General features: G+C 44.2%; 1 protein-coding gene across 1 annotated transcript in view; it reads right to left on the bottom strand.

The window, feature by feature from the left end:
• Positions 1–24,987, bottom strand: part of ADAMTS12 (ADAM metallopeptidase with thrombospondin type 1 motif 12) — a 257,252-nt gene that overhangs the window by 91,347 nt on the left and 140,918 nt on the right. The window contains exons 5-12 of the mRNA XM_064176516.1: positions 22,733–22,816; positions 20,320–20,444; positions 18,162–18,311; positions 12,159–12,302; positions 11,349–11,493; positions 3,707–3,799; positions 2,412–2,557; positions 1,411–1,580 (exon numbers count right to left, since the gene is read on the bottom strand). Of these exons, the coding sequence (XP_064032586.1) occupies positions 1,411–1,580; positions 2,412–2,557; positions 3,707–3,799; positions 11,349–11,493; positions 12,159–12,302; positions 18,162–18,311; positions 20,320–20,444; positions 22,733–22,816 (1,057 nt within the window). The remainder of the gene's footprint in view (positions 1–1,410; positions 1,581–2,411; positions 2,558–3,706; positions 3,800–11,348; positions 11,494–12,158; positions 12,303–18,161; positions 18,312–20,319; positions 20,445–22,732; positions 22,817–24,987) is intronic.

Below are 24,987 nucleotides of genomic sequence, written 5' to 3'. Positions count from 1 at the left end.
GATTCTATGATCCTATACAGCCTGTGTTACAGATTTAAAGACTAGTGTCTTAAATTTAAATTCTAAACAAAATTTCTGAGAGACTTCAAAAGCACATCCCGAAAGGGGGCTGAACATAAGAGATATATTTATCTCATTTCATTGACTTGTTACTTTTCTATATAATCTGAGGTTCAGAGTGTTCTCATTCTTCTTGCTTGGTCTCCCTTGCTTGCTTGTTACTTCCCTCTGTCTGTCCATCTGGCCTTGACTGCTTCTCTGCATTGAGAATTGTTAATACTGGTAAGAATGCTGATTGAGAGCGGGGAAGAGAAGATATTCTATCAGCTGAGGTTTTCCTCCAGGGGGATTAGTTGGGCTGTTTTCTAGTTGTATATGTTGATTCGATGATTCTATGTCTATATGTATTTGTATATGCTTATTACCTTTTATATGTAGCCAACTTTGTAAATAATAATTTCATTTTACTTCCAAAATTCTGAGTAGCGTGGCAATTTACCTTTGAGGGGTAAATCCAAACTCTAAGTGATATAAGTGGTCAGCACAGAGTAGGCAAGGCCAGAAGGGAGAGAAGCAGTGGGAAAAGCAGGCAAAACATCTGCATGTAGAGGGAATCACTGCCTTTGTGCATACACAAAAAGCACGTGAGATTTTTTGCTCTAAAGACTTACAGAAGCACAGAATGGAAGGGGTTGGGAGGGACTTCCAGAGATCATAGAGTCCAATCCCTCTGCCAAGGCAGGAGCACCTAGGGCAGATCACCCAGGAACATGTCCTGATGGGTCTTGAAATTCCCTAGAGAAGGAGACTCCCAGCCTCTCTGAGCAGACTGTTTCAGTGCTCTGCCACCCTTAAAGTTTTATCTCATGTTGAGGTGGAACTTCCTGGGTTCCAGTTTGTGTCCACAGCCCCTCATTCTGTCCCAGGGCACAACTGAAAACAGATTGGCCCCTTCTTAACACCCACCCTCTGGATATTTGCAAACATCAGTAAGATGCCCTCTCAGTCTTCTCTTTGCCAGAATAAAGTCTTTCAGCCTTTCCTTGTAAGACATGTTTCAGCTCGTTCACATTCTCACTGCTCCCTGTTGGGCTCCGTAGTGTATCTCTGTCCTTGAACTACAGACCCCAGAAGCAGACACAATACTCTAGATCTGTTCCCATCAGAACAGAGTGGAGGGAGAAAACCTTCTTTGACCTGATGACTACAGTCTTTTAAATGTACCATTGACCTTCCTGGCCACAAAGGCACATTGTTGCCCCATGGATAACTTACTGCCCACCAGGACTCAGAGGTGCTTCTCCAATACGGTAATTACAATTAAGTCACTTCTTGCATTCACAGAGACTTCTTGTAGGTCTATAAATTAGACATTTCATGGAAGATCCTAAAAAATTTGTAGCTTCATACCTGTGTTATAAACAGGAACCCAGTGGTAGAATTCATTCTGGTAGGGAACTGTATCAAATTCACTGCACTGCATCTGACGAAAGGTTGGCAAGCCTTTGTGACAGGGGCTAATGTTACACATGCGATAGCGTTTCCTTTCTCCAGTGCAGTAGTCTCCTCCAAACTGTGGCCTAGAGAAGGAACATTGAGACTGGGATGTGAGATTCTGGGTAAAAAATTGTTTTAAAAGAACAGTGTCTTTCAGGGTCCAAGGGAGTAAAACAAGATGAAGCTGAACCCTTGACAGAGTAGAGATATCATTCATGTGTTCAAGTATTCAAACATGTATGTCAGAGAATGGAGCACAGGGATCTAGACCCTGAATCCCAAAAAAGTGCTTGCTATGTTGCCCAGCTGAGCTCACAACAAATGACCTCATCAAATGAACTCTCCCAAAATATCCTGCCTTCCAGAATGTTTGACAGTTCCTCCTGAGAAGCCAAGAGATTTCTGCTGTTAGGCATCTTCTTAGTGATTTCTGAAAACAAGATTGTACTCAAATAGTTGTTAGAAAATTCTCCCTTTCCTGTTCTGTACCTATCAACTCACTTATCTCAAGCCCAGATGAATCTGATGATTAAAACAAAACATGAAAAATTAGTACATTGCTAGCTAATGTTCTTACCTGATGTTTGGCACTTATTTGTAAGTGACATTATTAGTAAAGTAACATTGATACTATTTCTGCAAAGCCCAAATGGTAAATAAAAGAACTTTGTTTGCATATTGTGTAGCAATAAACTTCACAGAGGCTAAGGTTTAAAAGAGAGAGACCACAGATCTAAAGAGTGGGCCAAATGAATTTCACACAGAATAGTGGCTTAACTGGGAAGGAGAGGTCTTCACAGAGTCTGTCTTGCTGTGCCTTTTGCTGCTAACAGTCTTATACAAGAGTTTCTGACGTCACAAGTATATGAAAGATTCTGGATAAAAAGTAAGAAAGAATTGTGCAGTCAGCTTACTCAGGGTTATTGCAGGGTCTCTCTGCGCTCTGAATTCCTGCCCCACATGTCCTTGTGCAATGAGACCAGGAGGACCAAATGCCCCATCCACCATGGACTGCTTCCGGAGTCTTACCTACTGTAATGCATTCACCAGAGAAGCACCACTAAAGAGAGAACAGAAAGGACAAACATCTTAAGATCACCAAATTAGGAAGGTATGAACCTGAGCAGTGGACCACCAAGGAATTAGTTGTACGGCTGCACTCGGAGAGTTGCATTCAATGGCTCAATGTCCAAATGGAGACCAGTGACAAGTGGTGTCCCTCAGGGGCTGCTACTGGGACCAGTGCTGTTTAACATCTTTGTTGGTGATATGGACAGTGGGACTGAGTGTACTCTCAGCCAGTTTACAGATGACACCAAGCTGTGTGATGTTACTGACATGCTGGAGAGAAGGGATGTTATCCAGAGGGACTCGGACAGGCTTGAGACATGGGCCCAAGCCAACATCATAAAGTTCAACAAGGCCAAGTGCAAGGTCCCACACCTAGGTCAGGGCAATCCCAAGCACAAATACAGGCTGATCAAGGAGTGGCTCAAGAGCAGTCTTGAGGAAGAGGGACTTAGGGGAGTCAGTTAATGAAAAACTCAACCTGAGCCAGCAATGGGCATTTGCAGCCCAGAAGACCAACTACATCCCGGACTGGATAAAAAGAACTGTGACCAGCAGGACAAGGGAAGTGATTCTGCCCCTCTGCTCTTGTGAGATCCCTCCTGGAGTACTGTGTCCAGTTTTGGTACCCCCAGTGTAAATGGAATACCAAACTGCTGGAGTGAGTCCAAAGAAGAGCCATGGAGCTGACTAGTGGGCTTAAGCACCTCCCCTGAAGTGACAAGCTGCAAGACCTGCAACTCTTCAGCCTGGAAAAAAGAGGCACTGGAACAGGTTTTCCACAAAGGTGGTGAAACCTCCTCTCCCTGAAAGTGTTCAAGGCCAGGCTGGACAAGGTCTTGAGTGACTTGGTCTAGTGAAAGGGGCCCCTGCCCATTGCAGGGGTATTGGAACTAGATGACCTTTAAGCTCCCTTCCCACCTAAACCATTTTATGAATCTGTGAATCATTACTGCAGGAAAACATTACTGCGAATTATTTGTTATTCCAGGCCATGATGTTTGAAAACTTAAGTGGAAATGTAAATGGAGATGTCACACGATGCTCCTTTTTCATGCTGAACAATAGCAGACCTACTCATGGTTCCTCAGCTGCGCTATTGGAGGCAGAGCAGCTTGCGGGCAGAACAGCTCACAGTCACCTTGTTTTCCCCGCACCGAGTTCCATCCGCAGCTGCATCCAGTTTGGAGCGGCAGGAGCCTTTCACCGAGCACCAGAGTGTTTGACAAAGGTTCTGGAAAAGAAAGAAATCTGCAAGTCTGAAGCAAAGCTGAACACCTATGGCCAAGATTTTCAAGTCTTCCAACTTCTTGTACATCCATTTACAATGCCTCATTGTCCTGGCAGGGTAAAAATCCAGCTAAACCAGTTTGACTACTACCCAAAGCTGCACCTTCTCCTCCAGCTGCTGGGTCCAGGAGCGAGTCCAGGGAGCAGACAAAGCAGCCAATGGGGATTAGCTCCAGTAAGCCTGTCCGAAGGGGTAGCAATACAGCACCACATCTCAGACGTCTTGTGTAACCTGAAACGTGTGCCTTATTGCCTTTTAGGGTATTATATGTGGCATGAGACTTTGAGCTCATTGGCCAAACTCCTGACACTTGTGCCCATTGGACAGTTTTATTTTCAAAACACAGTTAATAGGGGAGAGAGTGTGATTCTTAGTGATTCCCTCTGCATGGTTGCTAGGGCAATTTCCCAGTGAAGTCCCAGCTGCTTCTCCCCCATTGCCAGCTCATTAACTGGATTCCTGCCTGCAGCAGCAGGACTCACAGCACTGTTAGCTTTTGTTTCACAGCAGCTATGCATCTGCAGTGGTTCAGCTTACTGACTTTCTTGACTGACGTGTTCTAAGCATCAATTCCACATTGTCCTCCAGGTTATGGTACTCAGTTTTTCTCTCCTTCCTTCTGCCTTTGGAATTATATTGTATTTTTACTCTCAGGATTGCAATCGTGGGTTGTGGGAGCATCTTTGTACATGAAAAACTCCTGGGATATCTGTACATCCTTTGTAATTTTGGGCTTGTTTCTGTAAGTCTTAAGTTTTTAAAGACTTGTCTAGTTTGGGCTTACTCAGCAACCCTATTTGGTTGTGAAAGGAAAATAAAGATGAAGTCTGTATCATTCCTTGGTTTGTTGAAAGGGATAAAAAGTCAAAAAGTAAACAATTTGTCCCACTTCATTCTGGGATGTGGCTTCCTTTTGCTTCTCCCTCACAAAATCACAAAATCACAAAATTAACCAGGTTGGAAGAGACCTCAAGGATCATCGAGTCCAACCTACCACCTAACTCTTCTAGTTAACTAAACCATGGCACTAAGTGTCTCATCCAGCCTCCTTTTAAACACCTCCAGGGATGGTGACTCCACCACCTCCCCAGGCAGCCCATTCCAATGCCAATCACTCCTTCCACAAAGAATTTCTTTCCTAATGTTCAGCCTAAACCTGCCCTGGTGCAGTTTGAGACTGTGTCCTCTTGTTCTATCACTGGGTGTCTTGGAGAAGAGACCAACCCCTGCTGTTCTAACATTTCTCCACTAACAAATAACGACATAATATTTGCTGGTTGTTTTTTGTTTTTCTATCTGGGAAAGTACAGGGAGAGAGAGGGTAGCTTTGGGCCCTTCTGAGCAGCTTCCTTTGTCTGGGTAGGAGTTTGGATTTCTGTATTCTTTCTAACTTGTATATAGTTGTAAATAGCTTGTGTATAACTGCTAGTAAATTTAGCTTTGCTGTAAACACAGCTTTACCTTACTTCCAAGCCATGTGAGCTACTCTGGTTAAGTTTCAGTTGTGTAAGTTTCTAACCCACCACTGTTGTGGAGGGCCTGTAGGCCCAAAAATAGGCTTATTTATGCCTTGCCCTGCCTGGACATGTTTGCCTGCCCAAACCAGAGGTAAACATATTAAATGGATAAAAGAGGCACAACAGACCTGGTGCCATGAAGTCTGGCCTGCCCAGGACCCCTGGTTGTATAAAGTGCTTGTAAACATGTTTGTGTAAGCCCATGCACCCAGCTCATGCTTGCTGGTGCTAGCCTGTGTGCTTACCATATTTGGAAAGTCCAGGCCTGTGGCTTTTGCCTATTATAGTATTGTTTGGCTGACTGCCAACCTGATTGGTCATTCTAGTGGCCAAGAGGCCATTAATCTCAGCCCACATTTAATAAATAGAGGCACACAGGTAAACAACGTGCTCGGACTCCATTGCTCACGCCCATGATCACTTGCTCATGTTCAGGCTCACTTGCTCATTATTAGGCTTAGACTCACCAGCACTGCTTATGCCTATTGGCTTTGCTGTTATTATGGAGACAGAATCTCCCATAGTCTCCCAGCCAGCTGTGCACACTTGCACGCCACTGCGGTGAGTTATCAGGACCAGATCCTCTATTGGCTGCCTTTACCTATGGACCTCAGACTCCCATGCAGCCATGTATACTATTGCACACCTGCTGCCTTATCACTGCCTGGTAAGCGCCACTGCCGCTGAGTTAACCAGGAGCAGACTCCACTTGTCTGCACGCGATTGGCCTGCTAACCAGTGTGAGACCATGCTCAGACTGAACAGCATCATACTCCTGCACCAGAGTCCCTGGACAAAGTGTCCAGAAGAAGCCAGGAGACAAGGTCAGAGACTGCATCCTTCGTCAGGAGAACAAGGTCGGAGACTGTCATCTTCCTCACAAACCAGGAAGATTCTCTTTTCCCCCGAAGCCAGGAGGATTCCAGCCTCAAAGTCCATGAGCAAAGACTCCCCTGAAGATTTGGACACTAGCAATAGGCTGTGATGTAGCCCTGGAGGGTGACTGATAATAAGAATTGTAAATGAATGCTTTAATGCCTCTGTAATATCTATTGCCTCCTGCCATAGAGCAGAAAGAGCTTTCAGCTCACCTGCAGGGCAAGCAACATATAGACCCCAAGCGGTATTTGCCGTGGGGAAAAACTTCTCGCTCTGTTTATAGTTTGAATGTTTGCTAGTTATTAATAAGTTATGGTTGGATATTATTCCTAGAATGTCTTCATGACCATGTAGATCCTTTTAATATTAAAATACAGTGGTTGGGGGTGGCGAAAATGCAGAATATTGAAGTTAAATAAAAATCTATTTTTACAGAATATAATCTCGCACCAATTAATTTCTCCCCTCCTCCACAATTGGTGTAGGCAGCAGAATACCCCTCCACAACAACCACACTGCCTTTGGCTGTTTAATTCTGTGTTCATAAATACCCTTTGTGTAAATACTTGTCATCAATCAAGAATCTGGATGAACCTCATGCATTCTGGTGAATTTTTAATATTAATAAATAATAATCAGTATTTATACTGGAAATCTAATTTTCTTAATTCATTATTTTGAGTAAAAATTATTACACTCATAAGGGCTCTATTTCCTGAGGCAGATGTTCAGGTTTCTCCACAAGTGAGGTCCCACCATGGGTTCAAATGTAGGTATTCCTCATTAGTCTACAAAGAGTGACTGTCTGAAAAATCCAAAATGGTGAATGCTTTCTACCAAGTGAATTACCTGAACTACATGAGTTCAAGCACTGTCCTCACTGGTTGCTCAGCTTCCACCCACACACAGGGGAAAAATAGCCTTACAAAGGTTGGGCACTACTGTCTGTAGTAAAGTTGAAGAGCTTTGGAATTATTTCCATTTAATTACTACTTATGAATGCAATGCTCAATTTTGCTTTGTTGTCTGCCTGAAAACACAACAGTAAAATCAAAGGAGGTTAGAGAAGCTGGCCAGATAAGTAAAACGAATGTCATGGGTATCTGTTTAAGAGCTAATGCTCTATTTTGGTTTTAAATTATAAACAAGAGAGAGGAACTTTCTGGACATTCTTTTGAATGCTGTTTAGCCTGGAGAAGAGGAGGCTCAGGCCAGAACTCATTGCTGTCTACAACTACCTGAAGAGAGGCTGTAGCTAGGTGGGGTTGGTTCTGGGCCCCTCAATTCAAGAGAGATGTTGAGGTGCTGGAACATGTCCAGAGAAGGGCAACAAAGCTGGTGAGGGGCCTGGAACACAAACCCTATGAGGAGAGGCTGAGGGAGCTGGGGGTGTTTAGCCTGGAGAAGAGGAGGCTCAGGGCAGACCTCATTGCTGTCTACAACTACCCAAAGTGAGATTGTAGCCAGGTGGGGGTTGGTCTCTTCTGCCAGGCAACCAGCAACAGAACAAGGGGACACAGTCTCAAGTTGTGCTGGAGGAGGTCTAGGCTGGATGTTAGGAGGAAGTTCTTGCCAGAGAGAGTGATTGGCATTGGAATGGGCTGCCCAGGGAGGTGGTGGAGTCACCGTCCCTGGAAGTGTTCAAGAAAAGCCTAGATGGGGCACCTGGTGCCATGGTCTAGTTGACTGGCTAGGGCTGGGTGCTAGGTTGGACTGGATGATCTTAGAGGTCTCTTCCAACCTGGTTGTCTGGGAGAAGAGACCAACCCCCACCTGGCTACAACATCCCTTCAGGTAGTTGTAGACAGCAATGAGGTCACTCCTGAGCCTCCTCTTCTCCAGGCTAAGCAACTCCAGCTCCTAGGGGAGTCAGATATTGTGCATTCCTAACTGGAAAAGTGGAAAAACAGAAGCAAAAGCCCTGGGGCTCTGTGCCAGGTCTTGGCTGAAGCTAATCCAAATGCAGAGTTCAACAGTGGGAGAAAAAACAGAGTTGGTAGCATCTGGCTGTAAAGCCAGCACAACTCTTAAGTGTCATCTGAGAAAGGAGCTGAAAAGAAGGATACACCTAGCAGATCCACTGAGCTCCTCAGAGAAGGCAATGCAGCACGTGTGAAGCCAACACAGAAACCGAGCATTTGCAAAAATCCAGCCTCAATGAGGTAGTAGCAACATTTGGCCAACTGTGAATTACAAAACTTGGCTGCTGGATTCTGACCTGTTCACACTTAAAATACTTAGGCACCGTCTGTTTTGAGATAGTTTGCTTTTTGTTACTTTCTGCATTGTGTGTTCACCTTGGCTTTGATACAGAACACTGGAGAGAAAGCTGACAGAAGAGAACAGTCTGGAGCACTCCAAATTTCTAGTTGTAACACAACATCTGTCTCACTGCATCTTGGCTCATTTGGCTACTGTTGGGCAATGTACACAAGTCAAAGGCTGCTTTGCAGTTCCCTATTTATAGTTCAAGAGTAACATGACTTAGCAGCCCTGTCTGGAGCCGTTGCTGTCAGGTTCTTAAGGCAGGGCTAACCATGTGTTCTACCTGATAAATTTTACTTCATTATGAAATAAATTCTTTAACTCGTACATAGAATAAGGTTTTTACTTTCCAGTGCATGAAGTATGCTCCTGCACAGTGCTGCAGACACAAAAAAAAGCACACAAACCACACACATCTTTTCACTGATGGGAACATTTTAACAAGGTGCTTTCCACAGATTTCAAAGCCAAGAGCTCAAAGAGGAAGTTCTTTAGCTTTGTAAGAATTCTTTCATATCGATCTCCATATACTACAGCTTTTTTCTGTTTACTGTGTGCTTTTGGGAGTAATAGCCAGGAATTCGAAGTCCCTTATGACCTCACTGCAATATAGTGCACACTTTCCACCCACTCTATGACACCAGGGTCTGTGCCTTAAAGAAAGCAGAATCAAAAGCTCCTCAGTTTCACTGAGGTCAGTGGAGTCCTGAAGATAAGAGATAAGGATACTGAGCTCCTATGACCTATCCCATAAGAACCTATGGATATACCTTGCTTCTCATCTGTATTTCACATTTCTTCATTAGTTCTCTTTATGTACTTCACAAGGGGTGACCTCACTGCTGTCTACAGCTACCCAAAGTGAGATTGTAGCCAGGTGGGGGTTGGTCTTTTCTGCCAGGCAACCAGCAACAGAACAAGGGGACACAGTCTCAAGTTGTGCTGGAGGAGGTCTAGGCTGGATGTTAGGAGGAAGTTCTTCCCAGGGAGAGTGATTGGCATTGGAATGGGCTGCCCATGGAGGTGGTGTAGTCACTGTCCCTGAAGGTGATCAAGAAAAGACTGGATGAGGCACTTAGTGCCATGGTCTAGTTGACTGGATAGGGCTGGGTGCTAGGTTGGACTGGCTGATCTTGGAGGTCTCTTCTAACCTGGTTGATTCTATGATTCTAAGATGCTTAGAGGACCTACCACCTAAGTGATTTGTGGAAACAACTACCTCAATCATAAACCTCAGCCTTCACTAAGCATAATCACTAAATTGTGGGATATCTTCAGCTAAAAAAGAAGCTGTGGATCTAATTCTGTCAGACATTAGAAGTTATGGAACAAATAAGGCTGGTCAGTAAGCAAGAGTAGATACAGGAAAGGCACAGAACAGACAAGACCTCTTGGACAGAGTGACTGTACTGATTGTTCGACATGCCGGGCACACTGTATTATTCATGACTCCTTTCCTTGCCAGTGCAGTCACCTGCAGAGCACAGGCCTTTCAGTAAAACACAAAATGAGATTATATCAATTAATTTTCTGACATATGTCTAGTTGTAAAATTGGCTAATGGGGAGACGTCGAACGTAAAGGTCCAGTAAGTTCAAATCGAAGGAGAGACAGAATAAACCAATACTGCAAAATTACACTTTAATTTTCCATCTGTACCAACAGACAAATTACAGTAACTGAGGAAGGTGGAACAGCAGGTAATAAAAGCAAACTTTCAATATCCACTTTAGTTTCACTAGCTGCAGTGCAATACTGGCAATCGTGTTATGTATCATGGCTGAGAAGATTAATTAGAAATAATCTCCCTGATAGAAGGGTAGATGAGGATACATGTAATTACCTGAACAGACAGCATCAGCACTTCTTAATTCACAGCTGTGCACTGTCTCTCAAACACACTCCAGCTCTGCTGACAGCCATACCACTTTCACCACAGCTTTGCTTAAGAGGGGAAGAAAGCTGGATGCTGTCTGCAATGTTTGCTTCATATTGCTGCCCAAAATACAGCAAAGCTTAGTGAACTCTTAGCTAGACTAGCACCTGAAACCACTGTTTCTGAACTTTCTGTGTAGAAAAATACTGCATGAAGCCAAATAGCTCTGAGCATACTAGGTATGGCTAAAATACCATACAACTGCACTGTAGATAACAACCTCTTCCTCTGCAGTGGTTTCTAGCTCCTGTAGAGGGTTGTGCTGCTGTGGCTACACTGCTTCCTTCAATCTCCACAGAGCACTGTTTTGCTGTGCTGTAAGGCAAACCCCTAGGGTACTTTGTAAATTACCTATTTCCTCACAAAAATCTCATGTTCTGTGGAAAATCAAAGATTCTTCAAGGTACACAGACTGAAATTTCCTATAGTTGGACTGCCAAGACTGTGAAATATTAGGACATGGAACAAAAGAGCACAATCCTGGCTTCTTCAAGAAACTCTTCCTTGAAGATTTGTCCCCAGAATGATTTGGCCAGTCAAAAGCCATATGGCTGAAACATTTTGAGTTCTGAAATGGGATTTAATCTGCATTGACCATTTACCTAAGATCAGAACTACAAGTTTAAAATGAAACTGACTACACTGCTGAAGCACAGAAATTTAATAACAGATATGGGGTCAGACACAAAAAGGGTCGTGCAAAATACATGGCGCACACAGTGCAAGCCACTTCTAGAGTCTGCAGACTGGAATTAAAACAGTGCTGTGGAATACCTGCATGGCACATTAGTCTATGAGACCCTAAACATGTTGCATGTGCAGCCAGCAACTGTCTGCACTTGCTGCACAGCTAACATTCTCATTAGGAGAACGAAGGAAAACAGACAGCACTTACATCAACATCTTCACAGAAAGTAGCATTGGAACCATACTGAAGCTGGCACTGGTGATGCACATCATAAATCACTCCAGGAGCAATGATGGGAGACTTTGAAACTTCTTTTTGAGGGATATCATCCAGACAGAATCCCCACCCACGGCTAAAATACGAAAATTACATATCAAAAAAGAGCATGCAATCACATGTTTATCTTATCTAATTCTAATTCTTAATGGTAATCTAATCCTTCTTTTATATGGCCTTTGGAAATAGTACTTTCAGATTCCAGCTATGACATGCAGAAATGCTGGTAACAAACAACTCTCTCTAGCTGGGGAGGGTTACAAAGGCAATATACAGCTTCTTAAATTGGAAATATTATGAGGTCATTAAGGTTTGCAGAATGACTACGTAGCATGCAAGAGGCTCTGCTCAAAGCAATATTCTATTTCTGCTCATAAAAAGAACATAATGAATTTGCACAAGTTGGTGAAGTGAAGTACGTGTCATGGTGACCCAAGACAAAGTTTATAATGTCACATCAGTCCTGGATGGACAGACTTCTCTCTTCCTGGTAATTACAAATACTGTAGGATGCATCAAACCTGTGCTGGTATGACAATTTACTGCTTTACTGCCAGAAACTAAGACTATAAAGGAGTTTTTTCACCAAATACTAAGTAAGCAATAAGCCTGGGGTATGCCCTCCACAGAAATTGACTCATACTACAAAACCCTACACCTAGTAATGTATTAACACAGGATTTACTTTAAACTCCACACAAATGTCTCATTTCAAGGAAATGCTACATTCTGAACACTCACTCCAGAAAACGTGTGATGTATTCCTTGCTGCACTGAGACCAGGTGAGTGGAGTGGGATCATACTGCAGCTGTCGAGACATAATATATGGGCGCTTTCCAACAGGCTCACAGTCGTTCTCTTTTCCATCGTGCTGGATACCAAAACTGCAGACAAAAAAACATCATCTAGTTATTCCAAATGTTTGATTGTACCACAACACCTATCTATGAGTCCCCGACAGTGCTTGTAAACACATTAAGGTTGCTTCTTTCCCTGGCAGGCTGTAGATACCTCTGGCTTTAAAAAAAAACCAACAAACCAACAATCTGACCCAAAGTCCACAGAAAAATCTACATTCCAGCAGGCTGTCCTACATGTCTGTTATATACAGCAATATTGTCCAGCACAAACCAGATTGCCAGAGATTATATGGAGGAGTGTTTTTAAGGGAAGTCAAAATACTACTGCACAGTTGGGCAGACAGCTTCAGTTATATTGAAGCTGCTAAACCTAAGAGTTTCAAAGCTCTTTGACCCCAGCTATTTCAGACTTGTACTCTTTTAACTAAGATTAGGCTTCCTTCCATCCTTATAATCACATCTCTATTGCATTTTTCCTTTGATATCTCTTTTGAGGTTGAGATGTCATTGTTCAAATTACTAAACTAATTCGGTGTATTAGCCTCCTATCCCCAGTCCTTCCACCTAATCTTTCTTAAACTATGCCTCACAAAGACATTTCCGCATCAGGTTGTCCCAACATGGTTCTCTCCAACTTATTTGACTTACTAAAGGATTTCTTTATTCATCAACTTGTGGAAGTCATAAACATCAAAAGCTTAGGATGAGATTTAGCTGATTAATGGCTCTGTTATCATATCATCATGAAAATATACTCTTAAGGTTTCATGCTAACAACAAACCCTGCAGTATGCAATTTTCTCTCTTGGAAAACAATTCTTACAGGTAAGGCTCTGTAGTACTCTGTCCCACAGCATTCAAAGGACAGAGAATTACAGTCACCCATGCTAGACCAGGAGAAGGTCACAGACAGCTCTAAAGGGAAGAAGGTCTTCTAATACTAGTCTTAATGAGAAAAGCACTACAATTAGCAAGAGGTTGTGGGAACAAAGTAACTAAACCCAAAGCACCCAGACTCAAATGTAACGATTTCAGCACTATTTTACTATTTATTTTCTGGCAACTGAGAGCCTGAACAAAGAAAGGCCAATTAATGAGTGATAGGATCAATACTTAATCTTTTAATCAGTTTATCACTGATATTGTTGTTGTTTTATTACATCCCATTAGAAAATACAAACTTCATCCTGAGTGGTGGTTGAGTACGTGATGAAAGTAATGTCATTGTAGATACAGCTAGCCAAGTGTTCTGGTAGGGCATTAATCCTGCCAGGATGGCTTAAACCTTGCTCTCCTCCTTCTGTTGTGGGATCTGGGAGTGGAGTTAGATGAGCAAACAATAAGGGTTTGGTCCCAGCAACGCTTTGAGGGCTAAGGGGCTTAGCCATCATGTGTCAGGTGTCTTGTGCTGCCCTCCACATGCCTGCATGGTCAAATGAGGCACAAAGCTCTGAACTCACTGGCCAGAACAACGGTGCTAGTGCCTGTTGGCCAGTTTGATTTTCAAAATGAAATATTTAAAGGGAGGTGATTTAGAAAACTGCCTGTCTGCATTCAGCCTGTCTGCACAGAGCTTTCCTGCCTCTCATCATTTGTGGCTTGTTAAAGGTAGCCACGTGTATGCAGCTCACACCTGCCAGTTTAGCTGCTCAGCAGAATCTCCTTCCTCTGCCAGGACTATTTTGTATTTTACCCTGGGATCATTATCATGACTTTGAAAGCATCTTTGATACAGGCAACTCACTCAGGGACCGAAAGCGTCGTGAGTACATATGCTGGAGTGAATGCCAAGACTCCACAAGCACAGTCAGAACTTTTCCTGCTCTCGTGCTCCTATTTTCCAAGTTCTGATTGTTCAAACTCTTTAATTCTGTGCAATGGCTTCCTGTCGACAGAAAATCCAAAGAAGCTCAGGGAATTTTCCCGAATTTTGAATATTAATTTAAAATAACATTCATACATACACTAATATTCATAATTCACAAATGATTATTGATTTCCAATACACCGAGGAACATGGGCCAGCTGAAAACTGCAAGGGTTGCAGCCAAACTGGAGAAATACTGAGACTCAGAAGTTCAAGTGAAAATACCCAATCATAAAATAGCTTACACATTGCGGTGGAGGGGCTCAGACCCAAAAACAGAGGCCTCCCTATGCCTCTGCATGCCTGGACATATTTTTCTGCCAGGATCCATGGTAGTAAACAGGTTGTGTAACACACACACACACACCCAACTTGTGTACCCCTGGCATCTGCCCAGGTGATCCCCATATTTGGGAGGGTCCAGGCAAACTGCTCTTACCTATTAAGGTAAAGTTTGGCTTACTGCCAGCCTGATTGGTCACTTTGGATGGCCAAAAAGGCCACAAATCTTGGCCCAGAGTCCATAAGGAGGGGTGCAAAGGAGCACCACATGTTCAGAGTGTTCAGACTCACCTGCTCAGACTCAGCTCTGGTCAGATCTGTTCAGACTCAGCTCTCTGACCCTGCCTGCAGCACAGCTCAGCTCTGATCCACATTGCAGCTCAGACCCGCACCCGAAGCTCTCAGCCGCTCACACCCACATGCTCGGAAGCCAAAGCACTGCTCCGATGCTCACTGAGGCTTAGACCTCATGCATTGATTACAGTTTGCAGTTAACCTGTCTGTGAACCTTTAGAAGCAGAGCACATCCAAGCCTGCACCTGATACATATGTGGGGAGCCAATGGCCCCCTAAGCCTAGAGCCAGCCGTGCATCCTGGCCACCTATCTAGCATTTATCTACAGAGCACAGGCTCCCAGCTTTAGCCTGGTAAGAAGGACCAGGGCAGCAGACCTTCTATATTGTCTGCAAACCCACAAACACAGCCTGCTAGCTGTGAAAGGACAGTGCCAGAAGCTGCGCAGACAAATCCTCCTGTTCCTGGAATCCTGCCAGCTGATCATCCCTGGACATGCAGCATCCAGAAAACCAGCAGCGGCGAGGCAGAGACCACCTCACACCAGGAGAGAAGGTTAGAGAAAACCTGTTTACCCCAGAGACTGGGAAGATTTATCATTTCCTTGCAAGCCGGGAAGATTCCAGCCCTACAGAGGTTCAGACACTGGGCACTGGCTGTGACACAACCCCGTGAGGGTAATTAATAACTAAGGGCAACACATCTAAGTAAGCTTTGATTCCTAAGGCCTATGGATGTGGTCTATCTGGACTTCAGCAAGGCCTTTGACACTGTCCCCCACAGCAAACTGCTGGCTAAGCTGTCAGCCCATGGCTTGGATGGCAACACTCTGTGCTGGGTTAGGAACTGGCTGGAGGGCCAGACCCAGAGAGTGGTGGTGAATGGTGCCACATCCAGCTGGCGGCTGCCACTAGTGGTGTCCCTCAGGGATCAGTGCTGGGCCCCATCCTCTTTAACATCTTCATAGATGATCTGGATGAGGGCATGGAGTCAGACATCAGCAAGTTTGCAGATGACACCAAGCTGGGGGCAGATGTGGCTGAGTTGGAAGGCAGAAGGGCTCTGCAGCGGGACCTTGACCGCCTGGACAGATGGGCAGAGTCCAATGGGATGGGGTTCAATAGCTCCAAGTGCTGGTGCTGCACTTTGGCCACAACAACCCCATGCAGAGATACAGGCTGGGGTCGGAGTGCCTGGAGAGCAGCCAGACAGAGAGGGATCTGTGGGGTGCTGATTGATACCTGCCTGAACATGAGCCAGCAGTGTGCCCAGGTGGCCAAGAGAGCCAGTGGCATCCTGGCCTGCATCAGGAATGGTGTGGTCAGCAGGAGCAGGGAGGTCATTCTGCCCCTGTACTCTGCACTGCTTAGACCACACCTTGAGTCCTGTGTCCAGTTCTGGGTCCCCCAGTTTAGGAGGGACATTGAGATGCTTGAGCGTGTCCAGAGAAAGGCAACGAGGCTGGGGAGAGGCCTTGAGCACAGCCCTACGAGGAGAGGCTGAGGGAGCTGGGATTGTTTAGCCTGGAGAAGAGGAGGCTCAGGAGTGACCTTATTGTTGTCTACAACTACCTGAGGGGTGGTTGTGGCCAGGAGGAGGTTGCTCTCTTCTCTCAGGTGGCCAGCACCAGAACGAGAGGACACAGCCTCAAGCTACGCCAGGGGAAATTTAGGCTGGAGGTGAGGAGAAAGTTCTTCACTGAGAGAGTCATTGGACACTGGAATGGGCTGCCCGGGGAGGTGGTGGAGTCGCCGTCCCTGGGGCTGTTCAAGGCAGGATTGGACGTGGCACTTGGTGCCATGGTCTAGCCTTGAGCTCTGTGGTAAAGGGTTGGACTTGATGATCTGTGAGGTCTCTTCCAACCCTGATGATACTGTGATAAGTTACCTCTGCCTTAGAGCTAGGCAGACAGCATAGTTCATAAGCGGCATTAAGCCTGAGGGAAATCTCTCTTTGTCTATAGTTGATAATTTAACAATTATTTAACCAAATCCCTGTATATATATATATGTCATAGAATCATAGAATCAATCAGGTTGGAAGAGACCTCCAAGATCAGCCAGTCCAACCTAGCACCCAGCCCTAGCCACTCAACTAGACCATGGCACTAAGTGCCTCATCCAGGCTTTTCTTGAACACCTCCAGGGACGGTGCCTCCACCACCTCCCTGGGCAGACCATTCCCATGCCAATCACTCTCTCTGTGAAGAACTTCCTCCTAACATCCAGCCTATACTTCCCCCAGCACAACTTGAGACTGTGTCCCCTTGTTCTGTTGCTGGTTGCCTGGGAGAAGAGGCCAACCCCCACCTGGCTACAATGTCCCTTCAGGTAGTTGTAGACAGTAATAAGATCACCCCTGAGCCTCCTCTTCTCCAGGCTGCACACCCCCAGCTCCCTCAGCCTCTCCTCACAGGCTTTGTGTTCCAGACCCCTCACCAGCTTTGTCGACCTTCTCTGGACACGTTCCAGCACCTCAACATCTTTCTTGAATTGAGGGGCCCAGAACTGGACACAGCACTCAAGGTGTGGCCTGACCAGTGCTGAGTACAGGGGAAGAATAACCTCCCTTGTCCTACTGGCCACACTGTTCCTGATGCAGGCCAGGATGCCATTGGCTCTCTTGGCCACCTGGGCACACTGCTGCCTCATCTTCAGCTTACTACCAGTACCCCCAGGTCCCTTTCCTCCTGGCTGCTCTCCAGCCACTCAGTCCCCAGCCTATAGCGCTGCTTGGGGTTACATATCCTAAGAGTTTGTAAATATTAATTTTAATAATTATTTTTTACAAAACATGAATACTGCCTCAAATTAATTTCCCACCTCCCCTAATAAGGGAGGCATAGAGAAACCCACTCCGCAACAGACATCTCCAAAACTAAATGGCCAGGAACTTGAGCTGACTTCTGTGTCCATAATAGCAATCATATACAGGCAATATCAGTTACTAATGAGCACCCAAAAGTAGCTTTGTTTGCTTACCAGAAAGACCAAAGACTTGATATTTCTGCCAGGTTTGATTGCTTGAATTAAAAGTATTTCCAGCTAATCTGCAATATTTAAATGAAACAGCCATGTTTTGTGCAAATGATTTGGACTGATCTGGAGGTCTTGTAAAGCAATGGCATAGCAATTCAGCGTATGTTTGGAAAACAGCATAGCTAAGTGATTCTTCTTTGTAGCTTAATTATTTCAGCCTGATATGCTTTCCTAGCAGGCTCTGCTAGAATGGGAGAACTTAATACTTGTAAATATCAGCAAAGGTCAAAGGCTTAACAATCTCCTCCTTGGTACTTTGCTTTGAAAAAAGCCCAGAGATTTGATTTTAATAATAGCAACATTAACTCAATCCTTGTTTTGTTTCTGTCTGGTAATCGGAGTATGAGTGTATAAAGAACAGATTAAACTTAGCTAGGCCCTCTCTTTGCTTTCAACTGTACCTGTGTCCAAGTTCATGAGCAATAGTGAAAGCCAGCGGGAGGCCAGAATCTTCATTGATGTTACAGCTTCTGTGAGGCTGACACATGCCTGACAGATGAGACAAACCTAAGGTTTCGCATGGACGATTCATGCCAGCACAGATGTCCTTTCTAGAATGACAAAAGAGATGTGCCTTTGAAAGAGCTTAACATTAACTGTAGAGTGCCACACTGTGCTAAGTCTTCATCTTAAAATTGAAGCAGCACTGATTTTCATTTAAAGCAAAGCACAGAGTCAAAGTTGTACAAACATATAAACAGCAGCAACATTTCTTCACCAAAAAGGTCATTAGGCATGGGAACAGGCCACTCAAGGAGGTGGTGGAGATGTTTGGATGAGGAGCTTAGGGGCATAGTCTCAGAGTTGTGCACCAAGAGATATTAGGTTATGGTTGGATTTGATGACCTTAGTGTCTCTTCCAACCAGTTGATTCTGTGTGACATGCACTTGTTCTGACACTATCATACTTTACTGCTGTAATTGGTAGCCAATACTTACGTTGCTGTAGTACCTAAGTACATGTGTTAATTGCCAACTCTCATAAGAAAGTCTGAGAATGTCCACCTCTGACAGCTTTATTAAACACACTGAAAGTCAGCTTCACTCAAATGACCTGCCTGAACTCTGTTTATTTGGAGAGGTAAACCATACACCACTGTGGGACTTCTTCTTCTCATTCTTAAAGATTTATTGACACTGCTGCACCATTTGAGGGGGTTTTACGACATTGTTTATTGATTTTGCCTGACAGAATTTAACACAGGACTGTTATTTTTGCAGACTTCAAACGCAATCTTTTCTCTCAGCTATGTGTAGATTGGATTCCTTTTTATGGACCTGCAGAAGCTCTGCATCACACCCATTGACAAAACTCCCTGTGTAACCCCAGACATCACCTTTAAGTTTTCTGTGAGTCCCTTGATCACACATAAAATATTAAAATATTCTGTCTCCTTAAATAAGGAGATAATATTTTAAAATAATACTATTCAGAACTTAAAAATAAATGGCATAGTGTTCCCAAAATACTCTTGCACTCCAGCAGCACTTGCATACTATTCTAGGATGTGTCACTATGGAGTTTATCTACATGCTATGTTGTTTCAGTATATTGCCTCAAAGAAGAACAAATAAGTGACTGAGTGCAAAATGAGATATGATCAAGTACAAAAAAAGACCTCAGCACTGTAACCTCTCATACTGCTACCTCTCATACAGTTCTCAATTTCCTGGCCTAGACAGATCTCTAATAAAACACCCACATGCACACATGAAGTCGTGTATGCACTTTGAAAACAAATTAAAACCAACTCCTTTAAAAGGTACAGCAGGTCTGACTTCAGCCACTTGTTTTTACCATATAGCTAATCTTCCCTGCCTGTATGTCAGGCACACTCATAGTAAGATATTTTTGCATTAACCCTGTGTCTCGGTTATAGTTTAAATTTCCAGAGACTGAAGTAAATTTGATAGAATCAATAACAATTTTTAAAGAGTGCCCTTCCCTCTTCCCCCTCCTTTCCCAAAAGAAAGGGATTAGATGGAGAGAGAGAGAAAAGTAAGCACACCCAAGTAAATGAATCTCACTCGATTTGGAAGTTAAAAAGAAAAGTTTAACAATAACTTTAAAGGGTATCTGAGGTAGGGAATATACAAAGGGTATAGGGAAGGGAAAAGCAACCACAAATGGTATAAATACAACCTGAGTTTGATGGTGATGGCTTTATTTGCCTCGTGGGTGATGGCCCGGTGGTGAAACAAAGAGGAACAGGATGGTGATGATGATATGCAGGGAGCAGAGAGTGAGAAACAGAAGTCCCCCTGCTTTTATGGGTCTTTAGACAGGAATGGGGAGTGGGCTAACCATCACCTGCTGGTGTTCAGACCCACCCCTGGGGAGGGGTCAAGACCACCTAGGGTCAGGCTCAGGATTACTGCCCCTGGAGTGTAAACCCTATACACCCTGGGTTTCAGTAACAACATATCTTCATCAGACCACTTCAGTGGGTTCTGTGCAGAGTGAACTAAATGATGGCATGAGCCTACAGGAAAATATACTCTCACCACAAAAACACAGCTAAACAAGAGCCGGTCACAGCTGCTGAGCTGCTGTCATACCTGGTTAGAAGGACAGCCACATCGTGGTGTGTAGGGTTGACGTCACTCTTGGGATTGACACTCTTCTGCCATTTGCAGAAGCTGGCTAGTGTCTTATCAGCATGGTGAACTATCTTCAAGCCTTGCTAATGGGAAATGAAGGAAAATATTACTCTAAAGACCACACTACAATAACTTGTCTGTGATGCCAGCTATGAAGCTGGGTAATTTCTGAAATCAAACTGAATATGCTTTTGCCTAAAGCTACAATCATCAGCAGGGGCAATGCCATTTATTTGTCTAACATATTAAGTCAAAACGTTGACATTTCTGTAATTGGCTCAGCTAAAGGAAAAATTAAATGTGGAAACGCACACATGCTTTGCTAACTGAAATCTGCAAGACACAACACTGAGCTGAAAATTCCAAACAAACATTTCACATTCTCTTTCCTTCCCCTATAGAGAAAGTAAAGATTAACAGAGCTGGCACTTCATGCTCAAGTTTGTCACTCAGCGTTATGCGAACAGGGTCATGTTCAGTGAACAATTCTGCTCCTAAGGCTGCATTTCTTTCACAACATTTTTCAATTCCAAAACCAAACAATGCAGACATAGGTGTTCATTCCTCATCTTCTTACTATATAGTATGAAGGCCATTTGCTAAAATGTCTTCTAAAATACAACACATGTAAAAAAAATTAATAAAATTAAAATGTATTTTCTCATTTCCAGTCTCTGGCATTTGCTGTATCTTGTCTCAGTTTACTCTACTGAATATGTGCTTTTTTTTTTACAAAGCATCTAAATAACATTGCTATCAGAAAGTAATTTCAAGTCATATTTTTAAAGACTTCTTTAAAGAAGACTTTTACAGACTTTGTTTAAAGACACTTCTGCTTCCGTTGTTGCAATACTCAACAGAACAGGATTTAAAAGAGACATAGAAATGTAGCAAGTAAATTTAACTGGAGGACACCTTGGAATTCAGGTCCTGATTACCCCATAAAGAGGTGAACTACAGTGTTTGGCCTGTGCATTCCCTATGCTCTATCCCAATAATTATTTCAGAAGACACAGCCTGGCCCAGTGGCTGAGTTCACTGCCTTCTACAGCACTGAGTACGTCCAGTGTGTGTTCATAAATCAAAGGCATGGAAGAAACCCTCTTGACGTACTCCTGCAGTCAGAGCAAGCTATGTTATATACAGCATTTTAAAAATAACCACAAAATGATGACAATCAGCACACACTGAAACGTTCAGCAACCTACTGGTGTATGAGAGGCACTGGAAACTATCCATGTACAGCTAGTTGACAGAAATCGGCATCTAATTAGACCCCATTTCTTTGTTTTGAAAGATATCTAAAAATCAAAATGTGTGTTTGAGCTGCACAGTAACAGATTTACTTCTCCAGAGACCTGCAAATACTCTAGCATTACACTTTACAATACATTTCAAGTAATACTAGCCACTGCAGCAGCATGCACTTGCAGCCGAGATAGCCAACCAGATCCCAGGCTGCATCAGCAGAAGTGTGGCCAGCACATCGAGGGAGGTGATTCTCCCCCTCTGCTCTGCTCTGGTGAGACCCCACCTGGAGTATTGCATCCAGTTTTGGAGCTCCCACTACAAGAAGGATGTGGACATGCTGGAGCTTGTCCAGAGAAGGGCCACAAGGATGACCAGAGGGCTGGAGCAGCTCTGCTATGAGGGCAGAGTGAAAGAGTTGGTGCTGTTCAGTATGAAGAAGAGAAGGCTCCAAGGTGACCTTATTGTGGCTTTTCAGTATCTGAAAGGGGCCTACAAAAAAGCTGGGGAGGGACTTTTCAGGATGTCAGGGAGTGATAGGACTAGGGGGAATGGAGTGAAGCTGGAGATGGGTTGGTTCAGAGTGGACATGCGGAGGAAGTTGTTCAGCATGAGAGTGGTCAGAGCCTGGAATGGGTTGCCCAGGGAGGTGGTTGAGGCCCCATCCCTGGAGGTGTTTAAGACCAGGCTGGATGAGGCTGTGGGCAGCCTGATCGAGGGTGGGGTGTCCCTGCCCATGGCAGAGGGGTTGGAACTAGATGATCCTTGTGGTCCCTTACAACCCTGACTGATTCTATGAATTAGATGCTGAGCAATGACTAATTTCTGTTTCTCATCTAGTCTTTCTTGGCATCCCATGCATTTGACACTGGGGAGACTCCTTTTCAGCATTCCTAACTGTCCTGTTTGAACTACAATTTCCTTGGCTGTTTTATGCAGAAATACCTGAAAACATCAGCTAAATATTTTGCAGCATTTATTCTAGAGACAAACATGACAAAAACTAATGGAATATTAAAATGAACGTGTTCTTTTAAGCAAACAAACACTCTCCATAGTCTTGGCTCAATGCTCTGAATTCCCAAGTTCTATACATGATATTTTGGTGAAAACAAAACCTTACCTCCTCCTCCTCAAAGAGGATGAGTCGGACCAGAACGATGTGAATTGCATTGCCGATGCTTGGATCGTGGAACAACCCTGTGACCTGTGCCAGAGCCAGAAGGTATGAGATTAACCAACTCTATAGAAGTGCAGGACTTCAGAAAGAAAGCACAACATTTACTTCAAGCACTGTCCCGGGTTTGGGCTGATCCCTCCCCTGGGAAGAAAATTCACAACACAAACCCCCCCCTCTTTTTTTGAAAGTCAGGGAAAGATGAAATTGTATTTTCTTATAGTATAACAATGTAAAGAGAAATAATAACTAGAGAAGGAAGGAAGGAAAAAAAAGAAAACAATACAATAACCTTAAGGGAGATGGGGAGGGATCAAGCGGCGGCGAAGCAGCAGAAGCAGCAGTAGCCAAAACAGCAGCCGGGGAAGATAGGCGAAGCTGCAGCAGCAGAAGCCAGCGGGAGAAGGGGAAGAACAAGCTGTGCTTCTAGACATTAAGCTCTTGATGCTCCAATGAAATTATATTATCTATTGTTGCCATTTATGTGGCCTACCCCTGGAATGTTCATCTCTCCCCTATGTTTGAGCTAGAGGATCAGCTCAAACGGCCACAAGCACACTGTCAGACCTGGGGTGGGCATCAGAGGTACTTGGATTTTTAAATCCGCAACACACTTCATTGAAAACTTACTAAAATGCAACAAACGTTTACACCACCTCTACGAGCAGCTCTGCCAAATGAGCAATGATTTGGCAAATGTTACTAAGGTAAGGACTAAAAACACTCAGGAGATTGATTATTTTATGTCCATTTCCCTTACAAGAACTTCAGAGTCCTTACAGAACACTGGTAACATAGAATGCAACATACAGAGTCCCAGAATAAGGAGATACAGTCTCAAGTTGTGGCGGGGGAGATATAGGCTGGATGTTAGGAGGCAGTTCTTCCCAGAGAGAGTGATTGGCATTGGAATGGGCTGCCCAGAGATGTGATGGACCTGCCACCCCTGGAGGTGTTCAAGCAAAGACTGGATGAGGCACTTGGTGCTATGGTCTAGTTGACTGGATAGGGCTGGGGGATAGGTTGGACTGGATGATCTTGGAGGTCTCTTCCAATCTGATTGATTCTACGAGTCTACGGTTCATACCATTATGGATATTCTTGTGTTTTCACAGCACAGGAGAGGATAATAAGAACAAAAGCAAAAATAATGAATACATTACAAAAAATCCACAAAAAAGAGAGCAAGAATTGAAGTCAGAAAAAAAGCTGTCCCATAAACATCCTACTCATCATTACAATGTTCAATTAGGCAGGGAAAAAAAGGAATAGGGAAAGGCAGATGTTTGTAACCTCTCTGTAAGTGAGCTATGCCATATATCTGTGGCAGTTTGGAAGTTTCCCAGCCTCCCTACACATTCACCAGACTAACTCAGTCAGATGGAAGTTATGGAATGAAGCTATATTTGCAGCGTGGCACACTTTACAAGCATACATAAACAATATATATAGATATTTACAACTCTATACAATTATATACAAGTTAAAAGTAATACAGAAACACAACCTCCCTCCTGCACAGCACAACCGCCCAGGAGGTTTTTTTTTTCAAACCAACCCCCTCCTCTTTTCAACCTCCCCGTATCTCCAACAAAATAAACAAAATAAGCCCCCTACAGCTCACTTGATTAATTGCAGAGATCACAAGGTAAGATAACAGAGCTGATAATGAGTAAGAAGGAAATTATTAGTTTGGGTTACACAGGTTCAGGCAGAGATCGTTAATGCAGCAGCAGCCACAGACTGACTGACTTTGTTAACATTTCTTGTCACAGTATCACAGTATCACAGTATCACCAAGGTTGGAAGAGACCTCACAGATCTTCAAGTCCAACCCTTTACCACAGAGCTCAAGGCTAGACCATGGCACCAAGTGCCACATCCAATCCTGCCTTGAACAGCCCCAGGGACGGCGACTCCACCACCTCCCCGGGCAGCCCATTCCAGTGTCCAATGACTCTCTCAGTGAAGAACTTTCTCCTCACCTCCAGCCTAAATTTCCCCTGGCACAGCCTGAGGCTGTGTCCTCTCGTTCTGGTGCTGGCCACCTGAGAGAAGACAGCAACCTCCTCCTGGCCACAACCACCCCTCAGGTAGTTGTAGACAGCAATAAGGTCACCCCTGAGCCTCCTCTTCTCCAGGCTAAACAATCCCAGCTCCCTCAGCCTCTCCTCGTAGGGCTGTGCTCAAGGCCTCTCACC

The sequence above is a fragment of the Pogoniulus pusillus genome, chromosome Z (genome assembly GCF_015220805.1).
Source record: "Pogoniulus pusillus isolate bPogPus1 chromosome Z, bPogPus1.pri, whole genome shotgun sequence".
Lineage (NCBI taxonomy): Eukaryota > Metazoa > Chordata > Aves > Piciformes > Lybiidae > Pogoniulus > Pogoniulus pusillus.
This window is presented reverse-complemented; position numbering and strand designations above follow the sequence as displayed.